Below are 27,678 nucleotides of genomic sequence, written 5' to 3'. Positions count from 1 at the left end.
ATGTTGCTGTGGTCTTTGCTTCTGGTCCTTGGTGGGTAGGATGCTGCAGCAGGATTTGGGGACAGCTGGGGCAGAACTGGGCTTCCCTCATGGCTCAGAGGGTAAAGAATCTGCCTACCAATGGAGGAGACCTGGGTTCAATCCCTGGGTCAGGGAGATTCCCTGGAGAAGGGAATGGCTACCCACTCCAGTATTCTTGCCTGGAGAATCCCACAGACAGAGGAGTCTATGGGCTGCAGTTCATGGGGTAGCAAAGAGTTGGACCCCACTGAGTGACTAACAGACACGTACAGGGCAGAATCACCTGTACCTGGGCACCCAGAATCTCTTCTTCTGCTGCTAGGATTAGTAGCAATGGGCTTCAGTTTCTAACTCAGGACCAATAATAGGTAATATGCAAATGAGTACTGATGAGCAGGGTTCCCAGGAAAAACAAAGAACTAGAGAGTTTCTTTTCCAAGTATTAATGCCTTCTCCCTTTGTTTAATAACCATTTCTACTTTGATCTCACACAAAATTGGAAAGCTTCTTAAAAGGACATCAAAGGAATTTTCTGTTAGGATAAATTTTATTTCTAGCCCATTTAAACCCTCCTCTGCTGCCAACCCCACTTCCACTTCAAATTACCACATTTTTGGTTAAACTCCAACTTTCCTAGACTTAGGTTTTGGAAAGGCTTCAACACTTGCTACCTACCCAGAGACGAGATTGTGTTTTTTGTTGATTAATATGACTCTTGTGCGTATGCATGCATGCTCAGCTGCTTCAGTCATGTCCGACTCTTTGAGAACCCCTGGACTATAGCCCACAGGCTCCTCTGTCCATGGGATTCTCCAGGCAAGAATACTGGAGTGGGTTGCCATGCCTTCCTCCAGGGGATCTTCCCCACCCAGGGACTAAACCATTTCCTGTATCTCTTGCATTGCAGGCATTCTTTACCTCTGAGCCACAGAACCCATGAATCTTGTATATGGATGCAAATACAGTACTAGATCTAAATAGGGGGAAAGGGAGAAACAGTGTCAAGAGGACACCTCCATGAAGGGTCGGGTTTGTGTGTTGCCACCAGGCAGGCAATGTATCTCAAAGTAAGACAAAACAAACAAACAAAAATCAGTCTTAAAAAGAGAAGGTGGGAGAGGAGATAGTAAGTCATGAAACTTCTGAGAATTTACTTGCAAAATAACCAACTTCTGGTAAAGGAGATGGTCTGTGTTTACAGAGTGTTTTGTCTTACAAAAGAAACATTCAATTCTACAGGAGTGTTGTGAAGGTAGGAAGGAGAGATAGCAGGGAAAATAGAGGAACTGAGGGCGGGTGGAAAGGAAGGGAGAGTAGGGGTAGAGGGAAGAAGGGATAGAAGGAAAGGGAAAAAGAATTGTTGGAAATATTTTTAGAGAGATATAAACTTTTTAAAAAAAATATCTTTATTCTGGTCTTGTAACTTCTCTGACTCTGTTCCCCTTCAGCTCCTATCAGCATGCAGTCAGGTGAGTCACTCTTTTGGTGTTGTTCTTTTAGATCTCTAGGAACCATAGTTATTCTGCTATGCAAGGAAGATACTACTTCCCCTAGCCTCTTAGGTAAGGGTTTTGGAGATCAGGGCTTGGACTGGGGTGAAGAGAGCAGGAGGCCAGTGTCTCACCCTGGTCCTAGCCGGGGCAGGAATGCTCCGACGTCACATTCATCTTTGCTACCTGCCTGCTTGATGGGCAGAAGACCCTACCCTGACACTCCAAGGCAATGAATTTCTCTCCCTTTACTATTAAGCCCTGGGACAGGAAAGAATTTAACTATGAAGAGAAAGCAAATCATGCAATGTAGTCCTGGAAAATGTTCTCCTGGTTTCATCCACAGGAGCTCAGTAGCCTCCACAAGAAGCACTAGAGAGTGATGGAAAACATTTAAAATAGAAAACCAGTGGGCTAGGGAGATGCTGTGCAAAAAAACAAGAACTTCCCTCAGTCTTATATTTGGATTGCAAACTACCCATGTCTAACTTGTTTTTCTTTCTTTTTTTTAATTAAAATTCTAATGTAATGAAAAAGAAAGTTTGCTTTTATATTAACCTGGAAAGTTACATTTTCTTATTTAATGATTCCTCTGAGAAAGTATTCATCCTGCTATAGGGATGGAAAGTGATACTTATAAATCTAGTACTTTTATATTTGATGATATAACTTACATTTTGTTATTTTAAGCAAAAGTGTTCTTAACACATTAGAGGGTCTCTGAATCAGCTTCATAGGATCCAGTGAACTTCCTGAAATTATAGTATAATGTGTCAGTTCAGTTCAGTTCAATATAATGTGTACATACATACAATTGTACCTTCCTCAAGGGAATGGTATGCATGCATGCTAAGTCACTTCAGTTGTGTCTGACTCTGTGTGACCCTATGGACTGTAGCCCACCAAGCTCCTTTATCCATGGGATTCTCCAGGCAAGAATATTGGAGTGGGTTGCCATGCCCTCCTCCAGGGGATCTTCCTGACCCAGGGATTGAACCCAAGTTGCTTATGTCTCCTGCACTGACAGGCAGGTTCTTTACCACTAGCGCCACCTGGGAAGCCCTCAAAGGAATGGGTCTGTAAGTAAACAGGGCAAAGAGTCCAATCTTTGTTCCAGACTCTGTGTAACCTGTAGTCACATTTCTTATCCAACTCCAGACCTTGTCAATATTACCAAGTTTGTCACATAAATCTTATTTTTCAAATATTTCTTTAATTAAGTTGATCTAATTTCTGTAATCTTCACTGAAAGTGAAGTGAAAGTGAAAGTTGCTCAGTCATGTCCGACTCTTTGCACCCCACTGACTACACAGTCCATGGAATTCTCCAGGCCAGAATACTGGAGTAGGTAACCTTTTCCTTCTCCGGGGGATCTTTCCAACCCAGGGATTGAACTGAAGTCTCCCGCATTGCAGGTGGACTCTTTACCAGCTGAGCTATCAGGGAAACAAAACTTTGCCTATAATCAATGTTGAGGAAGAAAACTTTTGGTTTCCAGAAGGACTTAAGACTTCTTTTTCTTTATCAATACTATGACTCCCGCCATCCACTCCAACCTCCTAGCCTAATGGTGGGACTTTTGAAGTAGCTAAAAAAATATGGAGTAGTTGTCTCTGAACTTATTTGATCATTTTGTTCCATCAAGAAAAAATTTTGAGCATGTATCTTTAATGTGCTATATATATGGTGGTGGTGGTGGTTTAGTCCCTAAGTTGTGTTCACTCTTGGGACCCCATGGACTGTGGTCCACCAGGCTCCTCTGTCCATGGGATTTTCCAGGCAAGAATACTGGGATGGGTCACCTTTTACTTCTCCAATTATATACATATAGATCCCCATACTGACTGTGAATGTTGTAAAATACAACAAAAACAGAAAATTTAAAAGATGAGAAAATGTTTATCATAATATGAAAGTTTCTCTCCACTTCCTTACAAATTCCACTTTGCATTTTTTTTTTCCACTTTGCATTTTTTTTTAATTGAAGTATAGTTGGCTTACAAATTTGTTAGATTTCTGGTTTTCAGCAGAGTGATTCAGTTATACATATACATTCTTTTTTGTCATTATAAGTTATTACAAGATATTGAATATGTTTCTCTGTGCTATACAGTAAACACTTGTTGTTTATTTTATATATAATAGTTTGTATCTACTAATCCCAAACTCCTAATTTATCCTTTTTCCCCTTTCACCTTTGATAACCATAAATTTGCTTTCTATGTCTGTGAGTCTGTTTCTCTTTTATAAAAAAGTCCATTTGTATCATATTTTAGATTCCACATATAGGTGATACATAGTAATTGCCTTTCTCTGTCTGACTTATTTCACTTAGTATGATAATCTCTGGGTCCATCCATGTCTCGATCTTGACATCATGAGACAAGACACTGAGACCTAGCTCTCCTTCCCTCCACCATAAACTCATGGCTGAAGGGATGAGCTGGGCAGACAGCCTAAGAAAACCCTCTCAAAGGTAGTCTCTTTTCCCACTCTGTTCCTTCATGTCTGGCACTGCCTCTCTTTACACTGAAGGGGAATGATCCAAAGTTCAGACCAGGGATTAGAATTTACATCAGAACAACAAACATTTTCCCTGCAATTTATCCCAATGTACTATAATATCCCAAGGTACTATGGCCGAAGAATTGATGCTTTTGAACTATGGTGTTGGAGAAGACTCTTGAGAGTCTCTTGGACAGCAAGGAGATCCAACCAGTCCATCCTAAAGGAAATCAGTCCTGAATATTCATTGGAAGGGCTGATGTTGAAGCTGAAAGTCCAATACTTTGGCCACCTGATGTGAAGAACCAACTCATTTGAAAAGACCCTCATACTAGGAAAGATTGAAGGCAGGAAGAGAAAGGGATGACAGAGGATGAGATGGTTGGATGGCATCACCAACTCGATGAACATGAGTTTGAGTAAACTCTGGGAGTTGGTGATGGACAGGGAAGCCCAGAGTGCTGCAATCCATGGGCTCACAGAGTCGGACACGACTGAGCGACTGAACTAAACTACAATTACAAATTGATTTTTAAATGTAAATTTTTAGTTCCACTGTCAATCAAAAAAATTTCCCCAAAAAAAGGCCAGGGCTGCAGGGTTGAATCACAGCAGTGTGGTGGTTGACTCCCCCTTCTTTCTGCATGAACTTTCAGGCAATAGTCTTCTTGCTCCTCTCCACTGTATTGTTTGCTTTTCCTCCTGGGGCAGATCCAAAACACCAGGCTGTTCATTCGTTCTCTGGTGACCACTCTCTTTTATGGGGAGGCAATGACCTGAACAAGTAGAGGAGCCCACTTCTCTTCTCTTAGGGATCATCCAAACACCTCTGAAAAAAACATCCAAGTGGAGAATTATGAATATTGAAGCTGTAGATCCCAGGGCTGATATCTCAGTGGCCCAGCTTGTTTCATCCAAGGAGAATGACAAAGGGAAGCTTTTTGAATTGTACTACCGGGCTGAGCCTCTAAGGAATGACAAAAGCAAAGGTTAATTATGGCTGCCACAGGGATATGAGGTCACCTTGAATGGATATTAGGGGATGTAAAGCAGAACTGTTTTAAATCCATATTTGTTCCAGAAAAGTATTGGCACCCAGAAAAGAAAAAGGGATCAAAATCTTTTCAATAGACATATAGCTATTAGGATGTGTGGAAGACAAAAGATGTCACTAAGTGAAACAGAGCTCACCTTTGCTAAGCAAGGAAGCCAAGAGAGCCAGTAGGTCCCAAGGGACCTATGGCTGCCCAGCTTCTTTTATATGAGTTTGAACCATCCCTCTGCCTTATGAACAGAAGCTAGAGGGCTGGGATGGGGGTGGGGAGCCCTGGAATCATAGATATTTTTGCATCTTTTGCAGACTGGCTGAGTATCGATATGTCATACTATGTCTATGAAGGAGACCAGGTGGTGGTGAGGTGCTCTGGCAGAGACAATAATAAAATAAAGAGACTGATGTTCTACAAAGATGGAGCTTGGCTACCCGCTTATTATAACACCTATATCATTTCAAACACAAGACCCAGTGACAGTGGCTCCTATTATTGTAAGGCAAAAAGGAGAGTGTTCGTATTTATAGATGACACGGAAGAAACAAGATCTGCATGGTTCACTCTCCAAGGTGAGGGTCTCACTGTTTAAGTGGATGAGACTGGGAAGGAGTAGGGCCTGGGTGGAAGGAGCAAGGTGCAGTGCAGAGAAGACCATGCAGGAAGGGAGAAATGGTGGGTGGCTGCGATCCTGGAGTCTGGGCCTGTTTCCTGCTCACTGGGGCTGAGAAGGCACTCCTCAACAAGAACTCTATACCTCACTGACTGGTGGCCTCTGCCTAATTCTTCCCTCCAGAGCTGTTTCCAGAACCTCAATTGACAACCAGACCCTCGCAGCCCACCGAGGAAGCCTCAGTCACCCTGTCCTGTGGACCCAGCTCCCTGAAGACAGATCAGAGACCCAACTTCGCTACTCCTTCTACAAGGGTGGCTATACCCTGAGGTCAGACTGGGACTCCCCAGAGTTTTGGATCTCAACAATATGGAAAGAAGACTCAGGATATTACAGGTGTGGGGCAATGACAGTGTCTCACAGTGTCTCAAAGCAGAGTCACCAGTCCTATATACAAGTGCAAAGTGAGCATTGGTACTGGGCTGCTAGGCTGGGTGGGCAGAGAACTGTAGTTCCCACTCAGACCTGTGTTCTTCATTCAACTGTGCTGCCTCTGTGCCTGTGGTTGTGGGGGCCACAATGACCCAATCAGGCTCTGTTTTATTAACTGCTACCATGGCATCATTTCCCAATAGTTCTGCTCTCCCTACCAGAAAAAAAAAATAATAATAATAGGATTTCCCTGGTGGTCCAGCAGTTAAGACTCCATGATCCCAAGGCAGGGGGCCCAGGTTCAATCCCTGGTAAGAGAACTAGACCCCATAGAAAGTGGAAGTGTTAGTCGATCAGTCGTGTCCAACTCTTTGTGACCCCATAGACTGTATCCCACTTGGCTCCTCTGGAGAATACTGGAGTGGGTTACCATTCCCTTCTCCAGGGGATCTTCCTGACTCAGGGATCAAACTCGGGTCTCCTGCATTGGAGGTAGATGCTTTATCATCTGAGCCACCCCGCAACTAAAAGATCTCACAAGCTGCAACAAGATCCAGTGCAGCCAAATAAATAAATTTAAAATACATATGTATAGCTTACATATGTATTTTTAAATAGTTTAAAGAATATTTATTTTTTAAAAAGTAAAGAAGTAGTTTAAAAAAACAATAATAATCTCTCTAGAGCATTTATGTATGCTTAGCACTGAGGAATACTCAGTGAACCAAGAGATAAATCATGGTCTCCGTCTACAGAGAATGACCCCCAACTAGGAAGCACATTTAAGCCAGCTAGAGCAATGGAGGAACAAAGTGAAGATGGTGATAATGATGATGTGAGAAATATCCATAAGAATCCTCAGCATTTATTAAAAGTTTACTAAACCAAGCTGTTAAATTCAATTCAGAACCCCTCTGATGCTCAGAAATATTTGCAGAGGGGAAGACTTGTAGAAAGTTTATCAAGTACTAGGAAGGCACTGATCAGAGCAGTTTTATATTTAGTCCTCAGAGTAACCCTGTGAAGTAGGTGAAAAATATCTGTAAAGTGGATAGTATGTCATCCTCACTTTACACATGAGGAACTGGAAGCACGGAGCTGTTTGGTGGCCTTCCCCAAGGGAACCCAGCAAATAAGCGGCACAGCTGGAATCTGAAGCCAGGCACTCTGGCATTAGTTACATTTCCTATCTCAACCACATCAGTGGAGAGTAGTACCAGCAACAGCCACCATTTCTGGACATCTTCAGTGTAACAGGTTCTGTACATGCATGCTGTTTCATCTTCATGAGAACGCTATGAAGTTGGTATGGTTATCCACACTTTACCTTTGAGAAAACTGAGGATCAGAGAGATTAACTGATCTATGAAGATCATGCAGTGAATAAGCAGTGGAAGTGGGTGGGGACTCCCCTGTCAGCCCCCTTCCCATCACTCCTGCTGTCCTGAGTTTATCTGGAGGTCAGGAAGGAGCAAGATCACTAAGGGCCGTGGTCATTAGCAAAGGCTAATGAGTGTGGAGGAAGTGCAAGCTGGAATTTTTAGAGCATTCAGGAGCAGGGTGATCCTGCCTGAGGGCTCTCAGAATGTACCCTCCCTGATAAAAAAACATTTCTCTGCCTAAACATCCCACCAGCTCCGCCTGCCGGCAGGTGGTACCAGCCTCCACTCCAGGCCCTCACCCTTCGTCCTGTGTTCACACAGGAATCCCTGTGTCTGGAGTGTTCCTGGAGACCCAGCCCCAGGAGGACCAGGTGTTGAAGGGGAGACGCTGGTCCTTGTCTGCTCTGTAGCCAAAGGCACCGGGAAAACCACATTCTCTTGCCACAGAGAGGACACGAGGGAGAGTCTGGGGCAGAAAAGCCAGCGCTCCCAGAGAGCCGAGCTGGAGATCCCCGTTATCTGGGAGAGCCAGGCCGGGCGCTACTACGGCACAGCTGACAACGGCTACGGCCTCATCCAGAGCGAGGCAGTGAACGTCACTGTGAGAAGAAGTAAGTAGCTAATTCTCCTAATTAGCCGGAGAGTCCCAACTGCGATTGGTTGGTTTCCTTCTGTGGCAGTGAGGATGTTCCAAGGATAAGAATCAGGGCTGTGAAGAGGTTAGGAAGCCATTAACACGCTAGGATTGTGATTGCAGCCGTGGTGGCAGCGGCAGCAGTGACAACAGGGGCAGAAGAGCCGAAGGAAGATGACAAGGGGAGACAGGAAGCAGGCTCTGAGGCCCGGTCAGACGCAGGCTCTCCAGAACTCCTCCCCGGAAGCTGGCAAAGCTCCACAGGGAACCGTCTCTGCAGCGTTAGCTCAGAAGGTGGGATAGTGGGGAAGAAACCCCAGGGCTTGAGAGGTACTATGTGGACACAGTGAGAATAGAGAGAGTGGGTTATAAGTCTGTGCCCGCACAAGAGACCCTCCCTGATGAACCGTCCTTTATCAGTTCCAGTGTCACGTCCTGTCCTCACCTTCAGTGTTCCCGGGGCCCAGGCCTTGACTGGGGAGGGCCCAGGCCTTGACCGGGGACGTGGTGGAGCTTCGCTGTGAGGACAAGAGAGCATCTCCCGCCATTCTGTACCGGTTTTATCATGAAGATGTTGCCCTGGGGAACACCTCGGCTCCTTCTGGAGGAGGAGCTTCCTTCAACCGCTCTGTGACCGCAAGGCATTGTGGGAGCTATGCTTGCGAGGCCGACAACGGCCTGGGGGCCCAGCGCGGTGACGGACGTGGCGGTACTCCACGTCGCAGGTAGGACAAGTCCGACGCCTCGTCCCAGAGCACTGGTTGCCGTTATGCCAAACAATGGCTTGTGCGTCCTTTCCATGGGTTTTCCTCTCCCTCGAGGAATCGGAGTTCAACAAAAGAAGCTGTCAGCTCTCCCTGTCTCTCCTTCTCACTGGTCTGAACAGCAGCATCACTGGCCTTCCGGTTCCCCTTTCACTTACATCTTCAGATAGGTGTGACGTAAATACTGCACTAGGATCAAGTCAGCCCTGGGAGTGGGGTAAGTGAGGCATTGGAGGGAGGAGACAAAGACGGTTGCATATTCAGAGCTCTCAGCGAGCAAGGGGCTACAACCAAACCTTGTCAGTACTCAAGGAAACAATGAAAACCCCATGGACAAACCAGATTCTAGGATTCAAAGCTTTACTAGGATTATCTCATTTAATCTCCACTGACAACTCTCATTTTACTAGTGAGGAAATGATATTTAGAATAAGTAACTTACCCACCATCACACAGCAAGTAGGTACAAAGATGAAACTCTAGACTAGAACTACAGAATTGAAAAACTGCTCTTTGCCACTATTTTAAAATGATGGCTGTATATATAATATTTTTCCCTTTAATTTATTATTGTGGAGAAGTGCCTGAATAAGTTTCTTAATATGGAATAATCATTGAATTCCTGCTATAAACCCTTCTCAGTCATTATATCATAGGTAGCAGCTACGTACAACTTAATATTTATTGCAAATGTTTGCAACTTTATTTATGAGTTTTATTTTTTGAACCAATTTTGGTTTCAGGGATAGGTTTGCCTCATAAGAATGTTTTCAGAGGTTTTCCATATTTTCTGTGCTCTGCAACAGTTTAAAACCGTGTTGGAATTATCTACTTGCAAAGTCTTTGGAACTAGCCCAAACAACATTCTGAGCTTCTTAAATCCTTACCTCCACTGTCAAATCTTTTTTTGTTAGTCTTCAAATTTTCTATTCCTTGTTAGAATAATATGGATGATTATACCTAAATTTATCACAGAATGTTGTCCATAGTATTATCATCTAACTTGGAAACAACCTTTATATATGCATTTATGCTCTCTTCTCATTTCTAGTTTGTGTGATCTCTTTTTCTTAATCATATTTGCCATATGCTTGTCAATTTTATTGCTCTTTTTAAGGAACCAGGCTTAGTTTTTTTACTCAAATATATTTGAGTTTTGGTTTTCTGATTCATTTGTTTCTCCTTTATCTTGAATATATCTTTCTTCCTTTTCAGTTTATTTTATGTGGTTCTTTAATTTCTTAAGCAAATGCTTATTCATTTTTCTTCTTTGTCTCCTAATAAATGAATTTAAAACGGTATAGTTTCTTCTAAGTACCACTTTCATCTCATCCTACAGATTTTGATGTATAATATTTTCATTTGTTTAATTTCCAAAGTATGTAAAATTTGTGTTTCACTGAATTTTATAGCCTGAAACTTAATAATTTCTTATGAATAGATGTTTATCCTCTTTTATTAGTTTCTTTTTTTAATTTTTATTGGAGTATAGTTGATATGCAATGTCATGTTAGTTTCAGGTGTACGGCAAAGTGAACCAGGTGTGCATGCATGCATGCTAAGTCACGTCATTTGTTACTACTCTTTGCCACCCTATGGACTGTAGCTCACCAGGCTCCTCTATCGGTGGGGATTCTCCAAGCAAAAATACCCGAATGGGTTGCTATTTCCTCCTCTAGGGCATCTTCCTGACCGAGGGATCGAACCCACTTCTCTTGCATCTCCTGTATTGGCAGGCAGGTTCTTTACCACTTTGCCACCTGGGAAGCCCCAGCCAGTTATACATGTACATATATCCACTCTTTTTTAGATTATTTTCCCATATAGGTCATTACAGAGTATTGAGTCAAATTCCTTGTGCTATATAGTAGATCTTGTTAGTTATCTATTTTATATATAGTAGTGTGTCCCTCCCTCACTTACCCCATGGTAACCATAAACTTGTTTTCTACATCTGTAACCCTATTTCTGTTTTGTAGATAAGTTCATTTATACACTTTTTTAGATTCTTATACATTTCTTTTCTAAAAGCTTTTTATTATCCCTGTATTAAATTTTATCAAAGAATATGGCCTGTATCATTTGGGGATTTACTAATAATATCTTTTGAAATAACACACAGTTAACATTTTTTCTAAATGCTATAAATGGAATTTGAAAATTGTGAATTTTCTATTTAGGATATGCAAAGTTCAGTTTTTTATTTTTCTATTAAACAAGTTGTTTGATGTATTCAGTTTCTATAGAGTCTTACATATGTTTGCTCTTTTCAAGCTATTAATTTTTGGGAATCATATTTACATTGTTACTTATAATTCTTAGAAACTTAACTTTTTATAGGGGCTTTGTCATGAACGTGGTAATTGTGTAAAATGGGGAATTTTTGTCTCAAATGACAGGAATCCCATACAAACAGGCTTGGGCCAGAAAAAAAAAGTAAATTTGGTGGGAGGGTCAGGAATGGACATGGCTTAATGTGTGACTAGCAAAGAGTTCTGTCTCTGCCTTCCCTCTTTCCTCTGCATTTCTCTATTAACTTCTCAGACAGGCAGAGCTGACCACTGACGTCTTCAGTTTTATATCCCTCCTTTTTGCTAGATATCCCAAAGAAAAGAGTTTCTTTTTAATTATTTAAAAAAATTTTTAATTAAAAAAAGGAATTTGGCTGAGCCACATGATGTGCAGGATCTTAGTTACCTGACCAGAGATTGAACCCACACCCTCTGCAGTGGAAGCACAGAGTCTTAACCACTGGACTATAAGGGAAGTCCTTAAATTTTTTTTAATGAAGTGTAGTTGAATTACAATGTCATTTTAGTTTCAGGCATATAACACAGTGATTCTGTTTTATATTCCTTTTAAGATTCTTTTCCCTTACTAGTTATTACAAAATATTGATACAGTTCTCTGTGCTTTACAGTAGGCCTTTGTTGGTTATCTATTTTATGCATAGTAGTGTGAATATGTTAATTCCCACCTCCTAATTTATCCCTCCACCACTTTCCCATTTGGTAAATAACCATAAGTTTGTTTACTGTGTCTGTGATTCTGTTTCTGTTTTGTAGATAAGTTCATTTGTAGCCTTTTTTTTTTTTTAGATTCCATGTATAAGTGACACTATATGATATCTGTCTTTCTCTGTCTAACATTTCTTAATATGATGATCTCTAAGTCCATCCATATTGCTACAAATGACATTATTCCATCCTTTGTTATGGCTGAGTGATATTCCATTGTACATATGTGCCACATCTTCTTTATCCATTCATCTGTCAGTGGACATTTAGGTTGCTTCCATGTCTTGGCTTTTGTAAATAATGCTGCAGTGAACATTGGTGTTCGTGTACCTGAGAAAAGAGTCTCTTTAAACATTACTCCAGTTCAGACACAGACTAGAGAACAGACTTATGGGCATGGGGCAGGGGCATGTAAGAAGGAGAAGGTGGGACAAATGGAGAGAGTAGCATGGAAACATATACCTCACGTATGTGAAATAGATAGCCAATGGGAATGTGCTATATGACTCAGGGAACGCAGACCGGGGTTCTGTGACAACCTAGAGGGTTGGGATAGGGTGAGAGGTGGAAGGCAGACTCAAGAGGGAGGCAACATTTGTATACCTGTGGCTGATCCATGTTGATGTATAGCAGAAACCAACACAATATTGTAATTATCCTTCAACTTAAATAAATAAAAACAATTACTCCAGTTTAAAAAGCAAAAAATAAAACAACAACAACAAAAAGCAAATAAGTAGAGATTAACCAGTCCATGTGATGTGTTCATCCTTTTCCTCTGCAGAGACCACGGGACTGTGACTGGTGAAGTCAGCAACAGGGAGGAGCAAAAGAAAACTGAGTAACTCAGTTGACTTCTTCTAGGCCTTTCTTTATTCCAAGCCTCAGTGTCCATTTTCAGGAAAGACCTGATTCTGGACTCCTCTTTTTCTAAGATCTTTTTGAGTTCATAAAAATCAAACTATAAGTCTCTCCGTGCCTGTATTCCCTTGTTTTCAGAAAGGCCTTTTCCCAGGTGACTTTGAGTGGGGGCCTTAGGTGGGGTGGGATGTTTTAGGAGATGGTAATGGCATGGGATAGAGCAAAGCTTGGTGATTCCTTATTTAGCAAGTCCTCTGCCTCATACCGGGCTTCCCTGGTGGCTCAGAGGTTAAAAGCGTCTGCCTACAATGCAGGAGACCCGGGTTCGATCCCTGGGTTGGGAAGATGCCCTGGAGAAGGAAATGGTAACCCACTCCAGTATTCTTGCCTGGAGAATCCCATGGACGGAGGAACCTGGTAGGCTACAGTCCACAGGGTCGCAAAGAGTCAGATACTACTGAGCGACTTCACTTTCACTTTCACTGCCTCATACCACACACCACCACCACTATCAAACAACCTCTCTTAACACTGGAAGCTGCCCTAAGAGGGCATTTCTGAGTGTGCTCTGACCCCTTCTGTTCGCAGAATTTCCACCTAAAATACAGTTGATGAATTGTCCCCACCGTTGTGAAGGGCGAGTGGAGGTGGAAGAGGAAGGTTGCTGGGGCACCGTGTGTGATGACGGCTGGGACATGAAGGATGTGGCCGTGGTGTGCCGGGAGCTGGGCTGTGGGACAGCCGAGCACACACCTGCAGGCACGTTGTATCTGCCAGTGGCAGAGGAGGACCAGCCTGTGTTTATTCAGGGAGCCCTGTGCAGTGGGACAGAAGCAGCACTGGCTGAATGTGAGCAGCTTGAGACCTCTGACTGTGGGCACAATGAGTGGGCAGGCGCAGTGTGCGAAGGTAGGTGATGGCGGGGCCTGCTGAATGGGAGCCAGCTTACTCCACTTCAAGGCCCTTCTCTATGCTGCCTCCAACTCACTTTGCTAGTCACTGTTGCTCCTGCTGCCTTCAGAACCACTCACTCATTCTACATTAGCATGTGGTCAGGAAAACACCATTAGTTCATATTAGGCAGTCCAGAGTTATAAAGGACTCTCCTACACATTCTGTTAGTAGCCTGTATCTGCCACTTCGAAAGACAAGATATTGGCATTTTCATGGCCATGAGTTTGGCTATAATGCCAGGAAAATACTTGTGAAACCATAAAACTACACAGTTTGGGTGATTTTAATGGAGGTCACACTGCTTATATTGTTCTAATCAATATAGATTGATTAGAGCTGATGGGATTAGATTGTTCTATGTTCTCATCTAATCCCATCAGCCCTACTGTACTGTCTCCCTGAAATGCCTCTACTCATCGAAACAAATCCCAAATAAGAGGAGTGCTTGGTAGTGAAGACACAAGTGCTTTTCCCTTCCCTGGATTCTAGTGAGACAGGGAGTGGGGAATTCGAGGAATGTAGGAGACTCTGGGTCTTCAAGGAAACCAGGCCACAAATTGAGGGTGGAAGCAAAATAAAGTCCACTGCATTTCCCAAAGATTCTATCGAGCCTGTGACTAGAGCAGAAGCCAGTGGAAACTGCTACCTCATGCCCAGCCCCAGATCGTGTCTCTGGTGGAGCACCCCAACTTCCTGGGCATCCTTCCAGAGGTGGTGAGAATAAGCTTTTAGAACTATTGAGCCAATGTCCAGTTTTAGGAATATCTAAAGGCCTGTGGCTCATTCAGGGAAATGGAATCAGCTTTGGAAATTGGAAAGGATCAGGATTTGGTGTCAACTAACCCGCTCCAAGAAAATCAAACCAGTCCATCCTGAAGGAGATCAGTCCTGGGTGTTCATTGGAAGGACTGATGCTGAGGCTGAAACTCCAATACTTTGGCCACCTCATGCAAAGAGTTGACTCATTGGAAAAGACCCTGATGCTGGGAGGGATTGGGGGCAGGAGGAGAAGGGGGTGACAGAGGAGGAGATGGCTGGATGGCATCACTGACTCAATGGGCATGAGTTTGAGTAAACTCCGGGAGTTTGTGATGGACAGGGAGGCCTGGCGTGCTGCGATTCATGGGGTTGCAAAGAGTCGGACACGACTGAGTGACTGAACTGACTCATATAGAGCTTGAGTCCTGCCTCCCCCACTTACCAGCCCTATAAGCATCAAATTTCTCTGAAGCTCATGATCTCTGTCAGAAAAGTGGAATAATACCTGGTCCAGTTACAGAGCTGGGACGAGATCAAACACTCCTCATTCATAAAGATCTGTGGTAAAGAGCAAAATCTGGGAAGAAGTCTCCCGGGCCTGCTGCCGCTTGCTGATTTTGGATGATCTCCATGAAAGGAGAGGTCTGGAACTCAGGGTTGGCCCTCTTCCATATCCTGGACGTCACCTCTGCAGGAAGACCCCATGAGTTTGTCTGGACAATCCCTTTTTGGCTCTTCCTCTCCTTACCACCAATTCCCTTTTCTCTACAGCATTCTAGCCTAGTTCTTTTTGAAGATATGGAGACTGGAGGCCCGCAGACCTCAGAATCTCTACTTTTTGACCTCCCTGCCCTGGGTGACCCAGTGGCTCTGGACAGACCTTAATGCTTTACCTGTGGCTCGCTTGAGCCCTGTGCCTCACTTGACCCCTCAGCAGGATTCTAAATTGTTCTTCTGAGCGAAAGCATCAACTGTGCCTGCACCTGGGGCAAAACCCAGCTCCCAAAGAAACCAAGCTCAGAGAATGTCTCCGTCTATACTGACACCTTGGCCCAGTCCTGGCTTTTCCAGTCTTCCAGAACTGCCTGGGGATCCCAATACTGTCTCCTTGAGCAGATGTAGCAGCTCCTGGGATGAAACAAGCAAGGAACTGATTGAGGTGGGCCCTACATCTGGTACAAAATATGTGCATGTAAAACAGACAAAATAAAAATGTGGGTATTTGATTGTTTCCAAGTGACTTGGGAAGAAAGTAGCTCTTATTTCTTTTTAAAATATTTTTTAAATTACAAATATAAAACACATTATAAAAAGAATAGTATACAAAAAAAAAAATAAAAATCAGCCAAAATTTTAATACTCAGAAGTAACTGCTGTTAATATTCTGATAATTCTAAAATGTTTTATAGATATATATGAATTAATATGTATATTTCAGTTTCTTGTACTGTAAGCTATGTATTATTTTATACTGTTCATTAAATTTAAAAATACAATAGTAACATTCCATTAACACTAATTTCCTGAGAGATTATATATGTGTGTGTGTGTTTTCACAAAAGCTAATCTCTCAGGAAAATATTGTCCTACCAGGTTATTTAGAGATGTTCTTGCCTTTTTGAGAGTCTGAGGTTTTCTGCCAGCATTCAGTATATATTCTGTGAGAATCATTCCACATGTAGATACATTTTTGATGTAATGTGGGAGGAGGTGAGCCTCATGTTTGACTATTCTGCCATCTTAATCGGTCCTCTCAGGAAAGTCTTGATTCATGAGGTCTTTTGTTCTGCTGAGTATCTTGATTAGATTTGGGTGTGAAAACTGAAGAAAAGGAAAAAGCCACATGCTCCATGATGTAACTCATCCTATGAGTCCCCCAAACTCCAGTAAGGCCTGAAAGTGAAAGTGTTAGTCGTGTCTGACTCTTTGTGACCGCGTGGACTGTAGCCTGGCAGGCTCCTCTATCCATGGGATTCTCCAGGCAAGAATACTAGAGTTGGTTGCCTAGATCTCAAAAAATATTTGAGTGAGTGACTTCTTTTAGAAATTAATATCTAAATTTTGAATCTGAGTGGATATGGGAAGAAGAAAACTGAGAAGATATATTTCTTTGTCAACAGTTCTACTTATAATGAATAATTATCACAGCCTTACCTGGTTGTGATGTATATTAATATCCTGCTGAATTCCATTTGATAGTATCTTATGTAAGATTTTTGCATAGGTATTCATAATGAGAATTTGTCTGTAGTTTCTTACAGTTTCTTTGAAAAGCTTGGATGAATGCTGTGTTGGTTTCTTATTATTTTGAAAGATTTCTTTCTCTGTGATTGCTAAAAAAAAAAAATGTAAATGCTACTAAATTTATCTTCTTGAAGACTAAAAATATTAGTGAGTGAAACCATCTGGCTTGATATGTTTGGAGATGTGGCTCTCCAATAACATTCTCAATTTTTTTCACTATTATTGTTATGTTTATTTAACCTTCTCTTCTTGAAAAAAAATGGTAATTTATATTTTCCTACAAAGTCATCCATTTAATATAGTTTTTCAAAAGATGTATGTTTAATTCATTGTCCCTTCTTTCTTGATTAGCCTATTCAGTGGTTTATCTATTTTTCATAGAAAAGCTTTTGAGTTTATTCATATATTCTGTTGGGGTTTTCTGTTTGATTTATTCATTAATGTCTGTTTTTATCTTCACTGATTTTGGTGATATTTTTCTAAGTTCTTAGTTTCAATGCCTAGTTAATTTATTTTTATTTTTCTTTGTTGGTACTTTTTCCAGTTGTTTAAAGACCTGTTTTAATCATGTCTCTTACGTTTTGATAGGTAGTGTTTTGGTTATAATTGTTATCAAGTCTGTAATTTCAGTTTTATTTTCTCCTTTGACCTCAGAAATGTTTTAAAAGAGGAAATTTTTTAGTTGCCTGGTGAAAGGATTTTCCCTTAATTTTGTGATTTTTAAAAATAATTGATTGCATTTATAATTTTTTAAGGTTTTCTTTGTGACCTAAAGTATGATCAATTTTGGTAGATCACCTGTGAATACTTAAAAGAAAGTGAATTCCCTGTTACTGGTGTCAATGTATATTTATTAGGAATTCCTTATTAATCATACTATTTGATTCATATACACCCTTATTTCTTAATCTGCCTGATCTACTGCAGGTCTACAGGTATCATTTGTTACTGTCATTGTCATTAAATTTATTTCTCCTTCCATTTCCTACAGTCCATGTGTCAAGTATTGATATTTTGATGACATGATATTTACTTCCAAAGATTTATGAGGCTTGGAGCTTTCTTGTACATCTTAGCCTTTCCCACTTTCATTCGGTGTTTTCTGCCTTGATATGTCTTTGTCCAGTCTTCCACTTCTAACTTTCTGAGTGACTTTCCTGTATATAAGGGGTATGTAGCATATAGGGCTTTTTGTTTGTTTTTTGTTTGTTTGTTTTTTGCTTTAAATTTATTCAAGTACAGTTGATTTATAATGTTGTGTTAATGTAACATATAGTTGAGTTTTGCTTTTGTACTGGATACAAAATTTATTTTATTAACTGTTTGCCTTTTCACCCTACATTTTCTCTTCTTATTACTTTCTTCACTTTTTGTTTCCTTTTGTTTTCCTTCCTGTTTGTTTTGTAACCTCAGATGCTGAGTTAATCACGCTTCTCAGCTCATGGCTCCCTCCCATAGTGGTACCATACCTATTTTCTCTAGTTTTCTTTCCTCATAGCCTTGTATCTTTAGGTGCTCTTCTCATTCCTTGGTCTCCAGCCATTCTAATGCATTTGATGTATTCCCTTCACTTCCGTGCATTATTTGTGGTGAGCCTGATTTCTTTGTTTGCCTGTACTGTTGCTCCATTTTTCTCGGTGCCATGTTTTTTTTAATTTATGCACGTTACTGTGTGTACATCTAGTTCATTGCTTCTAACTTCTGCACATTATTCCACCACACTGTCCGTATCTAATCCCCCAGTGACAGACACCTAGATTATCCCCATCTTGTCACTGCTGCAGACACTGACTAACTTCCTTTCTCGTGTTCCACCAAGGACATGTGTGAGAATTTCTCTGAATATATATCTGAGAGTGAGATTAATGCAACAAGTAATGCCAGATGGTCCCCCAAATTACTTCTGCCCCCAGAAGTGCAAGACCATTCCCTAATATGACATCCCAAGCAACCTTTGAGTTGCTTGAATGTTAGTTGCTCAGTCATGTCCAACTCCTTGCAACCCCATGGACTGTAGCCTCCCAGGCTCCTCTGCCCATGGAATTCTCCAGGCAAGAATACTGGAGTGGGTTGCCATTCCCTTTTCCAGGGTATTTTCATAACCCAGGGATTGAAACTGGGTCTCCTGCATTGCAGGCAGATGCTTTATTAACTGAGCCACCCTGCAACTAAGCAGTCTTTGGCATGAGTTAATTAATTAGCCAATTAATTAGTTAACCCTCTAAATTTTGCCAACCAAGTGAGCATAAAGAGAGATCTTGGGGAGGAAGGCAGGAGGCGGGATCGGGATGGGGAACACATGTAAATCCATGGCTGATTCATGTCAATGTATGGCAAAAACCACTACAATACTGTTAAGTAATTAGCCTCCAACTAATAAAAATAAATGAAAGAAAAAGATCTTATTGGCATTTTTATTTCCATTTGTCTAATTATCATGCTCTTGTTAGCCTTTTAGGCTTCTTCTAAGAAATAACTGCTTGCCCATTTTTTAATTGAAGTATAGTTGAGTTATGATGTTGTGTTAGTTTCAGGTGTACGGCAAAGTGGCTCAGTTATATAGGTGTAGATATACATTCAGATACTAGTTATCTATGGGCTTCCCAGGTGGCTCAGTGGTAAAGAAACTGCCTGCCAGTGAAGGAGACACAAGAGACGTGGGTTTGATCCCTGGGTCAGGAAGATCCCTTGGAGAAGGAAATGGCAGCTCTCTCCAGTATTCTTGCTTGGAAAATTTCATGGACAGAGGAGCCTGATGGACTATAGTCCACGGGGTCCCAAAGAGTTGGATACAACTGAGCATGCACATGTGCACCCACACAAACACACAGTCTGTCGAGTAGTTAAAGCACCAGACTCTTCTAGCTGTAAGAAACCCAACTTCAGCTTCTGCAAAAATGGCAGAGCTCTGGCAAAAGGCTGAAGCAAGCCCCAGGAGCTTCACACTCTGGGGATAGAGGGGAAAAAAGACTCTGGTGTAGTGATGTCAGGGAGAGAATGAGAATGTCACAGGCTATAGGAAGAAAACCAGTAATTCCAGACTCATGTAATCAGTGTCAGAGAGACCTGTCTGCCAGACTGGAGCTGAGAAGAAGGGGGTTAATATATCTGTTTATTCTTTTTCTGTTTTGATCTTGGAAATAGGATTCTGCTTGAAAGCAGATAGGTCCTGGGCTTCCCTGGTGGCTCAGTGGTAAAGAATCTGCCTGACAGTGCAGGAGACGCCCCTGATCCAAGAAGATCCCAGATGCCACAGAGCAACTTGAGCCTGTGCTCTAGAGCCCAGGGGCTACAACTACTGAGCCTGAGTGCTGCAACTACCAAAGCCCATGCGCCCCAGTGCCCATCTGCGGACCCTAGAGCCCGTGCTCTATTGTATCAGGATCGCTTTCCTTTCCCATAGTAAAGTATCCAGTGGCTGATCAACACTGGGGTATAGAAGCAGGGCTCCTTCACACCAGCTCAGGACCACTTTGAGAGAACACCCCAGTCCAAGTTATCTAGGGGAGTCGGCTGAGGCCTCTGTGGACATTGCTTCTAACGGAGGAGGTGAGATAAACTGGGAGATGAGGACTGACATATATATATATATGAAGAGGTGGCAAGAATACACAGAAGAACTATACAAAAAAGACTTCATGACCCAGATAACCACAATGGTGTGATCACTCACCTAGAGCCAGACATCCTGGAATGCGCAGTCAAGTGGGCCTTAGGAAGCATCACTACAAGCAAAGCTAGTGGAGGTGATAGAATCCCAGTTGAGCTACTTCAAGTCCTAAAAGATGCTGTTAAAGTGCTGCACTCAATATCCCAGCGACTTTGGAAACTCAGCAGTGGCCACAGGACTGGGAAAGGTCAGTTTTCATTCCAATCCCAAATAAAGGCAATGCCAAAGAATGCTCAAACTACTGCACAATTGCACTCATCTCACACACTAGCAAAGTAATGCTCAAAATTCTCTAAGCAAGGCTTCAACAATACATGAACTGAGAACTTTCAGATGTTCAAGCTGGGTTTAGAAAATCCAGAAGAACCAGAGATCAAATTGCCAACATCCGTTGGATAATAGAAAAAAACAAGAGAATTCTAGAAAAACATCCCCTTCGTTGACTACATCAAAGCCTTTGACTGTGTGGATCCCAACAAACTGGAAAATTCTTAAAGTGGTGGGGATACCAGACTGCCTGATCTGCCTCCTGAGAAATCTGTATGCAGGTCAAGAAGCAACAGTTAGAACCGGACGTGGAACAACGGACTGGTTCCAAATTGGGAAAGGAATATGTTGAGGCTGTATATTGTCACTCTGCTTATTTAACTTATATGCAGATTACATCATGAGAAATGCCGGGCTGGATGAAGTACAAGCTGAAATCAAGATTGCCAGGAAAAACATCAATAACCTCAGATATGCAGATGATACCACCTTTATGGCAGAAAACAAAGAGGAACTAAAGAGACTCTTGATGAAAGTGCCAATCTGGCACTCTGTGATGACCCAGAAGGGTGGGAGGGATGGGTGGGAGGGAGGCTTAAAAGTGAGAGGATATGTATATATCCCCTAGAAGCCTGTGCATGGCAATGAAGAGTAGCCCCTACTCACCACAAGTAGAGAAAAGCACATGCAGCAAACAAAGACAACACAGCCAAAAATAAATAAATAAAAATTTAAAAACAAAAAGAAAGCAGATAGGTCCTGTCAGCCATCCTGGTGTCCTCTGTTTCCCATTGGTGCATAAAGTTGGGAAAGTTACAGTGATATTCCAATAATCTCAAAGTTTATAATTCCTCCATATCCCTGTATCCTTGCGCCTTCCAACCAAAGCACCATGTGTTTACTGTAATTATGAGGTTGGGTACCCATCAGCTGGCCACAGAGGTTGTGGGGGTAAAGAGGAGTGAGCCCTTTCAACACTAAGCTGGAAAACAACTGAGAGCTATCACTCACAAAACTGGAACATTACAGAAGACAGAGTGTAAACTGGAGCAGAGGGAAAGTGAGATCATGAAGACACTTGAGACACTTGGACTTGAGATAAGTATGGAAATGAGAGAAGAAAGAGGGATTTATGATCTTTGGGAACGTCCTTCAAATGAATCAGTGTTCTTCAGCATCCCCCCTCAGGTCTGCCCAATAAGCCCCCAGACACATGCCCAGCAATGTCACTATCACTGCCCACCGTGACCTCCTAGGGAAATCAGAATCCCCGAAATGAATTCTTGTATCAGGAGATCATGTGTTCCTAAGCAAGGAGGTAATAGATACATGTTTAAAATCGACTCTGATTTTGTGTAATGGATGCTGTGATGTGCTGCCTAGATCCTCTGTCAGGAATGGAGGACTTACTCCCTCAGTTGCTGAGATTGCCACTGGCAGATAGCCTGCAGTCATCAGCCCTCTGGGAAAGTGCTTCGGCCACTGTATTCACGATCACTTTTCTTTCCCCTAGTCATGTATCCAATGGCCAGTCAACACTGGGGTGTAGAAACAAGGCCCCTTCACTCCAGCTTAAGGCCACTTTGAGAGAACACCCTAGTCCAAGCTATTTAAGGGAGTTGGCAGAGACCTCTGTGGAGGTTGCTTCAAATGGAAGGGGTGCCTGGAGAAGGAAATGGCAACCCACTCCAGTATTCTTGCCTGGAGAATCCCATGGACAGAGGAGCCTGGTGTGTTAGAGTCCACGGGGTTGCAAAGAGTCGGACTTTGTGAGTGACTTCAAAAAAAAAAAAGGAAGGGGTGAGATGAACTGAGCGATTGGGACTGACATATATACAATACCATATGGAAAATACATAGCTAGTGGGAAGCCGCTATATAACACAGGGAGCCCGGCCTGGCCTTCTGATGACTCAGAGTGGTGGGATGTGGGGAGGTTCAAAAGGGAGGGGTTATATGGCAGAAACCAACACAACACTGTAAGGCAATTATCCTTCAATTAAAAATACATATTTTTAAAAAATGGGTAGCTAGTGGGAAGCTGTGGTTTGGCACAGGGAGCTCAGGGGATAGCCTAAATCAGTGGAATGGGAGGTGGAGAGGGAGGGGATGAGTGTATATAAACAGCTGATTCACTTCGTTGCACAGCAGAAACTAACACAATATTGTAAAGCAACTACATCTCAATTTTTTTAAAAGGAGAGCCAGCTTCAGCTTCTCCCTTGATACAACCTTGATCCCTCTTACAACCTTGCTCCCTCTGGCAATTTTTCATCCTGAGATCACTCACTTATAAATTTCCTGTATGTTAATTTCTGTATCAGGGTCTGCTTCCCTGTAAAATCAATCTGTGATGCCTTGTGTTCACCACCTCTTGAGAAACCTGTATGCAGGTCAGGAAGCAACAGTTAGAACTGGACATGGAACAACAGACTGGTTCCAAATAGGAAAAGGAGTACGTCAAGGCTGTATATTGTCACCCTGCTTATTTAACTTATATGCAGAGTACATCATGAGAAATGCTGGGCTGGAAGAAGCACAAGCTGGAATCAAGATTGCCGGGAGAAATATCAATAACCTCAGATATGCAGATGACACCACCCTTATGGCAGAGAGTGAAGAGGAACTAAGAAGCCTCTTGATGAAAGTGAAAGAGAGTGAAAAAGTTGGCTTAAAGCTCAACATTCAGAAAACTAAGATCATGGCATCCCATCCCATCACTTTATGGGAAATAGATGGGGAAAACAGTGGAAACAGTGTAAAACTTTATGTTTTGGGGCTCCAAAATCACTGCAGATGGTGATTACAGCCATGAAATTAAAAGACACTCCTTGGAAGGAAAGTGATGACCAACCTAGACAGCATATTAAAAAGCAGAGACATTACTTTGCCAACAAAGGTCCGTCTGGTCAAGGCTATGGTTTTTCCAGTGGTCATGTATGGATGTGAGAGTTGGACTGTGAAGAAGGCTGAGCGCCGAAAAATTGATGCTTTTGAACTGTGGTGTTGGAGAAGACTCTTGAGAGTCCCTTGGACTGCAAGGAGATCCAACCAGTCCATCCTGAAGGAGATCAGTCCTGGGTATTCACTGGAAGGACTAATGCTGAAGCTGAAACTCCAGTACTTTGGCCACCTCATGCGAAGAGTTGACTCATTGGAAAAGACCCTGATGCTGGGAGGGATTGAGGGCAGGAGGAGAAGGGGACAACAGAGAATGAGATGGCTGGGTGGCATCACCGACTCGATGGACATGGGTTTGGGTAAACTCCGGGAGTCGGTGATGGACAGGGAGGCCTGGTGTGCTGCGATTCATGGGGTCGCAAGGAGTCAGACACGACTGAGTAACTGAACTGAACTGAATTGAACTGAGCCCCGAGTCTAGAGTGATCACTGAGGCCCATTCCATCCTCTACCCAGGGCAGGGGTAAGGGCTTGAGAGATGCTTGTTCATATCTTCTCAGTGTAAGACAACACTGAATTCTCCTGGTGCACAGCAGGCAGAGAGATGGTCTGAGAAGGAGACTTGGTACTTCCAGGGAGTGAACTGTTGTGAGAGAGAGTGATTCTGTGCAGTGGGGAATGGTCATGACAATGTTTTTAAGGGGTGGGTAAATGTCACTATGAGAAGTACATTTCCATTAATTCATCTTAACCAATACTTTCCAAACTAAAGTTATTGTCGCTAGAGGGATCATGAGAACATTTCAAGGAGGACAGCTAGTTTACATGGCAGAGCCTATGAGATATCTAGCTAGCTCCTAGGTGCTACTGATGTTGCTTGTGGTGATGGTGATAAAGTATTGAAGGGCGCTGGGAAGATCACCATGTGGAATTCATGGAAATGCGACATTAGCATGGTTGCACAGAAGAATGCTCTCTGAAATTCCTCGTAAGAGTTCTAGCGGTGATTCCTCTGAATGTAAGATCAGGACGTTGGGGTTGTCAGATATTAAGAATGAATTGTTATGACTTCCCTGGTGGTCCAGTGGCTAAGACTCCTCATTCCCAAAGCAGGGGGCCATGGTTCGATCACTGGTCAGGGAACTAGATCCCACATCATGCTGCAACTAAAGATCTTGCATGCCACAACAAAAATCAGCAATCCCAAGTACTGAAAATAATAGATCTTGGATGCTGCAACTAAGACCTGGTGCAGCCAAATAAATAAATATTTCTTAAAAAAAAAAAAAAAGTGGTTCACTACATTCTGGGGAACAAAGGAGTGTGTCCTGTATCACCTAAAAGTGTTACTCACTCTTGGGCCTTCCAAGTACAGTCCTCAGGCCAACCCAAGAGTCTTCTGTGTCTCATAGAGTTCCCGGGCCCTGTGGCCTTCCCAGCATGGCCAGGCCTCCACTGCCTGAGGGAGTTTCAGACATGCTGTCTGTTTCCTGGACCTGTGGTGGACGCATATCTCACGAGATCATTGGTGCCATCTTGGCTGCACACTGGAATCTCTGAGGAGCTTTAAAAGGGATGGATGCCTGGATCCCCCATCCAAATTCTTGAAGAGTCTGACATGATGTCTGGGAATCGAGGTTTTTTAAATTCACTTTATTCTCCAGGTGATTCTAATATTCAGACAAACTGAAAACTGCTCCTTTGAGATCTTATAGATTCCCACATTAATTGCTGGGCCCAAGAGGTACTATGCCTGCATTCACTGTGATCAACTTCTGTGCTGCTGATATTCTGATTTTCTTTGGATCCAGAAAAGATAGTGATGGGTAAATTATATTTGGTCTTGTACTCATTTACTACAACTGCCATAACAAAGCACCACAGATTGGGTGGCTTAAACAATAGGAATGTATTTTCTCACAATTCTGGAGGCTGGAAGTCCAAGATCAAAGTGTTGGCAGGGTTGATTTCTTCTGCGGCTCCTCTGCTTGGTTTGCAGATGACCATGGGCTTCATGTGTCTTCATATGGTCTTCACTCTCTGTTTGTGTCTGTGTCCAACTGTCCTCTAGGACACCAGTCAGACCCACCCTAGTAACCTCATTTTAACTTCATTGCCTCTGTAAAGGTCCCATCTCTAAGTACAGTCACATTCTGAGATATAGGGGCTAGGACTTCAACACATGAATTTCTGGAGTGTATGACTCAACCTATGAAAAGTCTCCTCTCGACTTAATTTCCTGTTCATTCAATTTAAAGCTTATTCATAACCACCTCATATCTAACCACAATAGGCTGATGTGCTGTGCTGTGTTTAGTCGCTCAGTCATGTCTTACTCTTTGTGACCCCATGGACATGCCTGCCAGACTCCTCTGTCCATGGGGATTCTCCAGGCCAGAATACTGGAGTGGGTTGCCATGCCCTCCTCCAGGGGATCTTCCCAACCCAGGTATTGAACCCAGGTCTCCCTCAGTGTGGGCAGATTGTTTACTCTCTGAGCCACCAGGGAAGCCCTCTTTACCACTGGCACCATCAACTTAAGACATCTAGAATCAAAAGTCTCTTCTACAGAATTAGTTCCCTTCCTCATGTCCTATTTCTGTCGTAGATTTCAACGTTCTCTCACTTGCCCTGGTGGCCTTCTCTTCATTCCTTTCCTTCCCTGTTCCTTGCCTCCAATCAATAAGGACAGCATTTGTCATTATCTTTGAGTCTAGACTCTTGTCAGTTTCTCTTCATCACAGTTATCCCCTATTTCCTATATCACTGTCCCTCCTAGAAAAGTGGTCCCACCAGCACAGAGGCTGAGGTTCTCTCTTAGATCAGGGAGTCTGTGTGTGGTCCCTGCTGGCTCAGACCTGTGAGCTCTAAGCCCCATGGAAACTGCAGAGTAGGCTATTGAACCCCTCCAACCCACAGAACACAGTCCCTTTGGGGGACATGAACCTCCACCCTTGACTCACATAGCTGATCACCGACACTTCCACTCTGCACGAAAGGACACTTTGGTGTGTTGAGGTGGAAGCTGACTGAAACTCTGCCTTCCCAGTGATCAGATATCTGACCCACACCCCTCAATCTTCCTGAGAACTTCCACTCTCTCACAGAGTTGTTTTCAGTGAGCAAGCCAAGAAAAATCAATCTCAAAACACCTCTCTCTCCTTCTTTTTCCTAGCATGGATGACAACATAAGCAAGCAGAGGCTGAGCAGAGGAAACTTCTCCTGCAAACGCACCTTGCTTCTCAGTTTTTGCAGAGGTCGTATTAACTGAAGCTGCCCATTTGTGTCAGGCTGGCCGTAACTACCACTGGCTTCTGTTCTTAGATGCTGGAGCTGCCCTGAACAGACCTACCTTCTCCCTATGCCAAAGGAGAGAATGCGGAAGACATTCTTCAACAGATTCCTGTTCCTTATGACTTTGCAAGCAAATTGAGCTGAATAGACACTCAAAGGGAAAGCAATGTTTTCAGTGCTAAACTTCTACTGTCGTGTTCAGAACTAACTTATCAACGGCAAACCCTTTGGAGCTGTTGTTATGAAATTTATATCATAGTATTAATACTACAATATGCATGGCCTAAGCTATAGAGAGAGAGAAAGATGAGTCAGACATAGTTCTTCACTCTGAGGGAATTTCACAATCTAGCACCAGACACGTACATGTAAAGATGCCTCCTTAACGCCAGTATTCTGACATAATTAGAACCTTTCATTACAGATGGTGAATTTTATTAAAATTTTATAAAATTACTAAGACTCACTCTCTTAGAGGCCTGTTTAATGCTCCTGCTGAGTAGAGTCACTTTACCAGCATTATGACTTTTAACCATCAGAACAGCCCTGTAAAGATTACGTTCTTTCTGTTTCATAAAGTAAGAGATACACTGTTCAAAATCTTTTAGCTAGAGATGGTGGGTTAAGGTTCACACTAAGATCTGTCTCCCCAGCTGCTAGAGGAGCTTTAAATTGGGCAAATAAGGGACTTCCCTGGTGGTACAGTGGTTAAGACTCGGTGTTTTATGGCAGTGGGTGTAGGCTCGATCCCTGGTCAGGGAACTAAGATCTTGCATGCTATGTGGTGTAGTCAAAAAATAAAGAAAGAATAAAAATAAAA

At 42.7% G+C, this 27,678-nt stretch overlaps 1 protein-coding gene and 1 non-coding gene across 2 annotated transcripts; both read left to right on the top strand.

Moving 5' to 3' along the window:
• On the top strand, positions 1-27,678 carry LOC122677983 (Fc receptor-like protein 2). The gene is given in 10 exon segments (XM_043878333.1): positions 1-31; positions 1,470-1,490; positions 5,377-5,637; positions 5,862-5,933; positions 5,936-6,142; positions 7,814-7,843; positions 7,846-8,103; positions 8,547-8,608; positions 8,610-8,851; positions 26,739-27,678. Coding segments are annotated over 10 exon segments (1,281 nt in total). The 3' UTR covers positions 26,836-27,678.
• TRNAC-ACA lies at positions 13,040-13,112 on the top strand. The gene has a single exon. It is a non-coding gene; the product is annotated as a tRNA-Cys (tRNA).

Source organism: Cervus elaphus, chromosome 20, assembly GCF_910594005.1.
Source record: "Cervus elaphus chromosome 20, mCerEla1.1, whole genome shotgun sequence".
NCBI lineage: Eukaryota > Metazoa > Chordata > Mammalia > Artiodactyla > Cervidae > Cervus > Cervus elaphus.
Note: the sequence above shows the minus strand (reverse complement) of the source record. Positions and strands in the feature narration are given on the sequence as shown.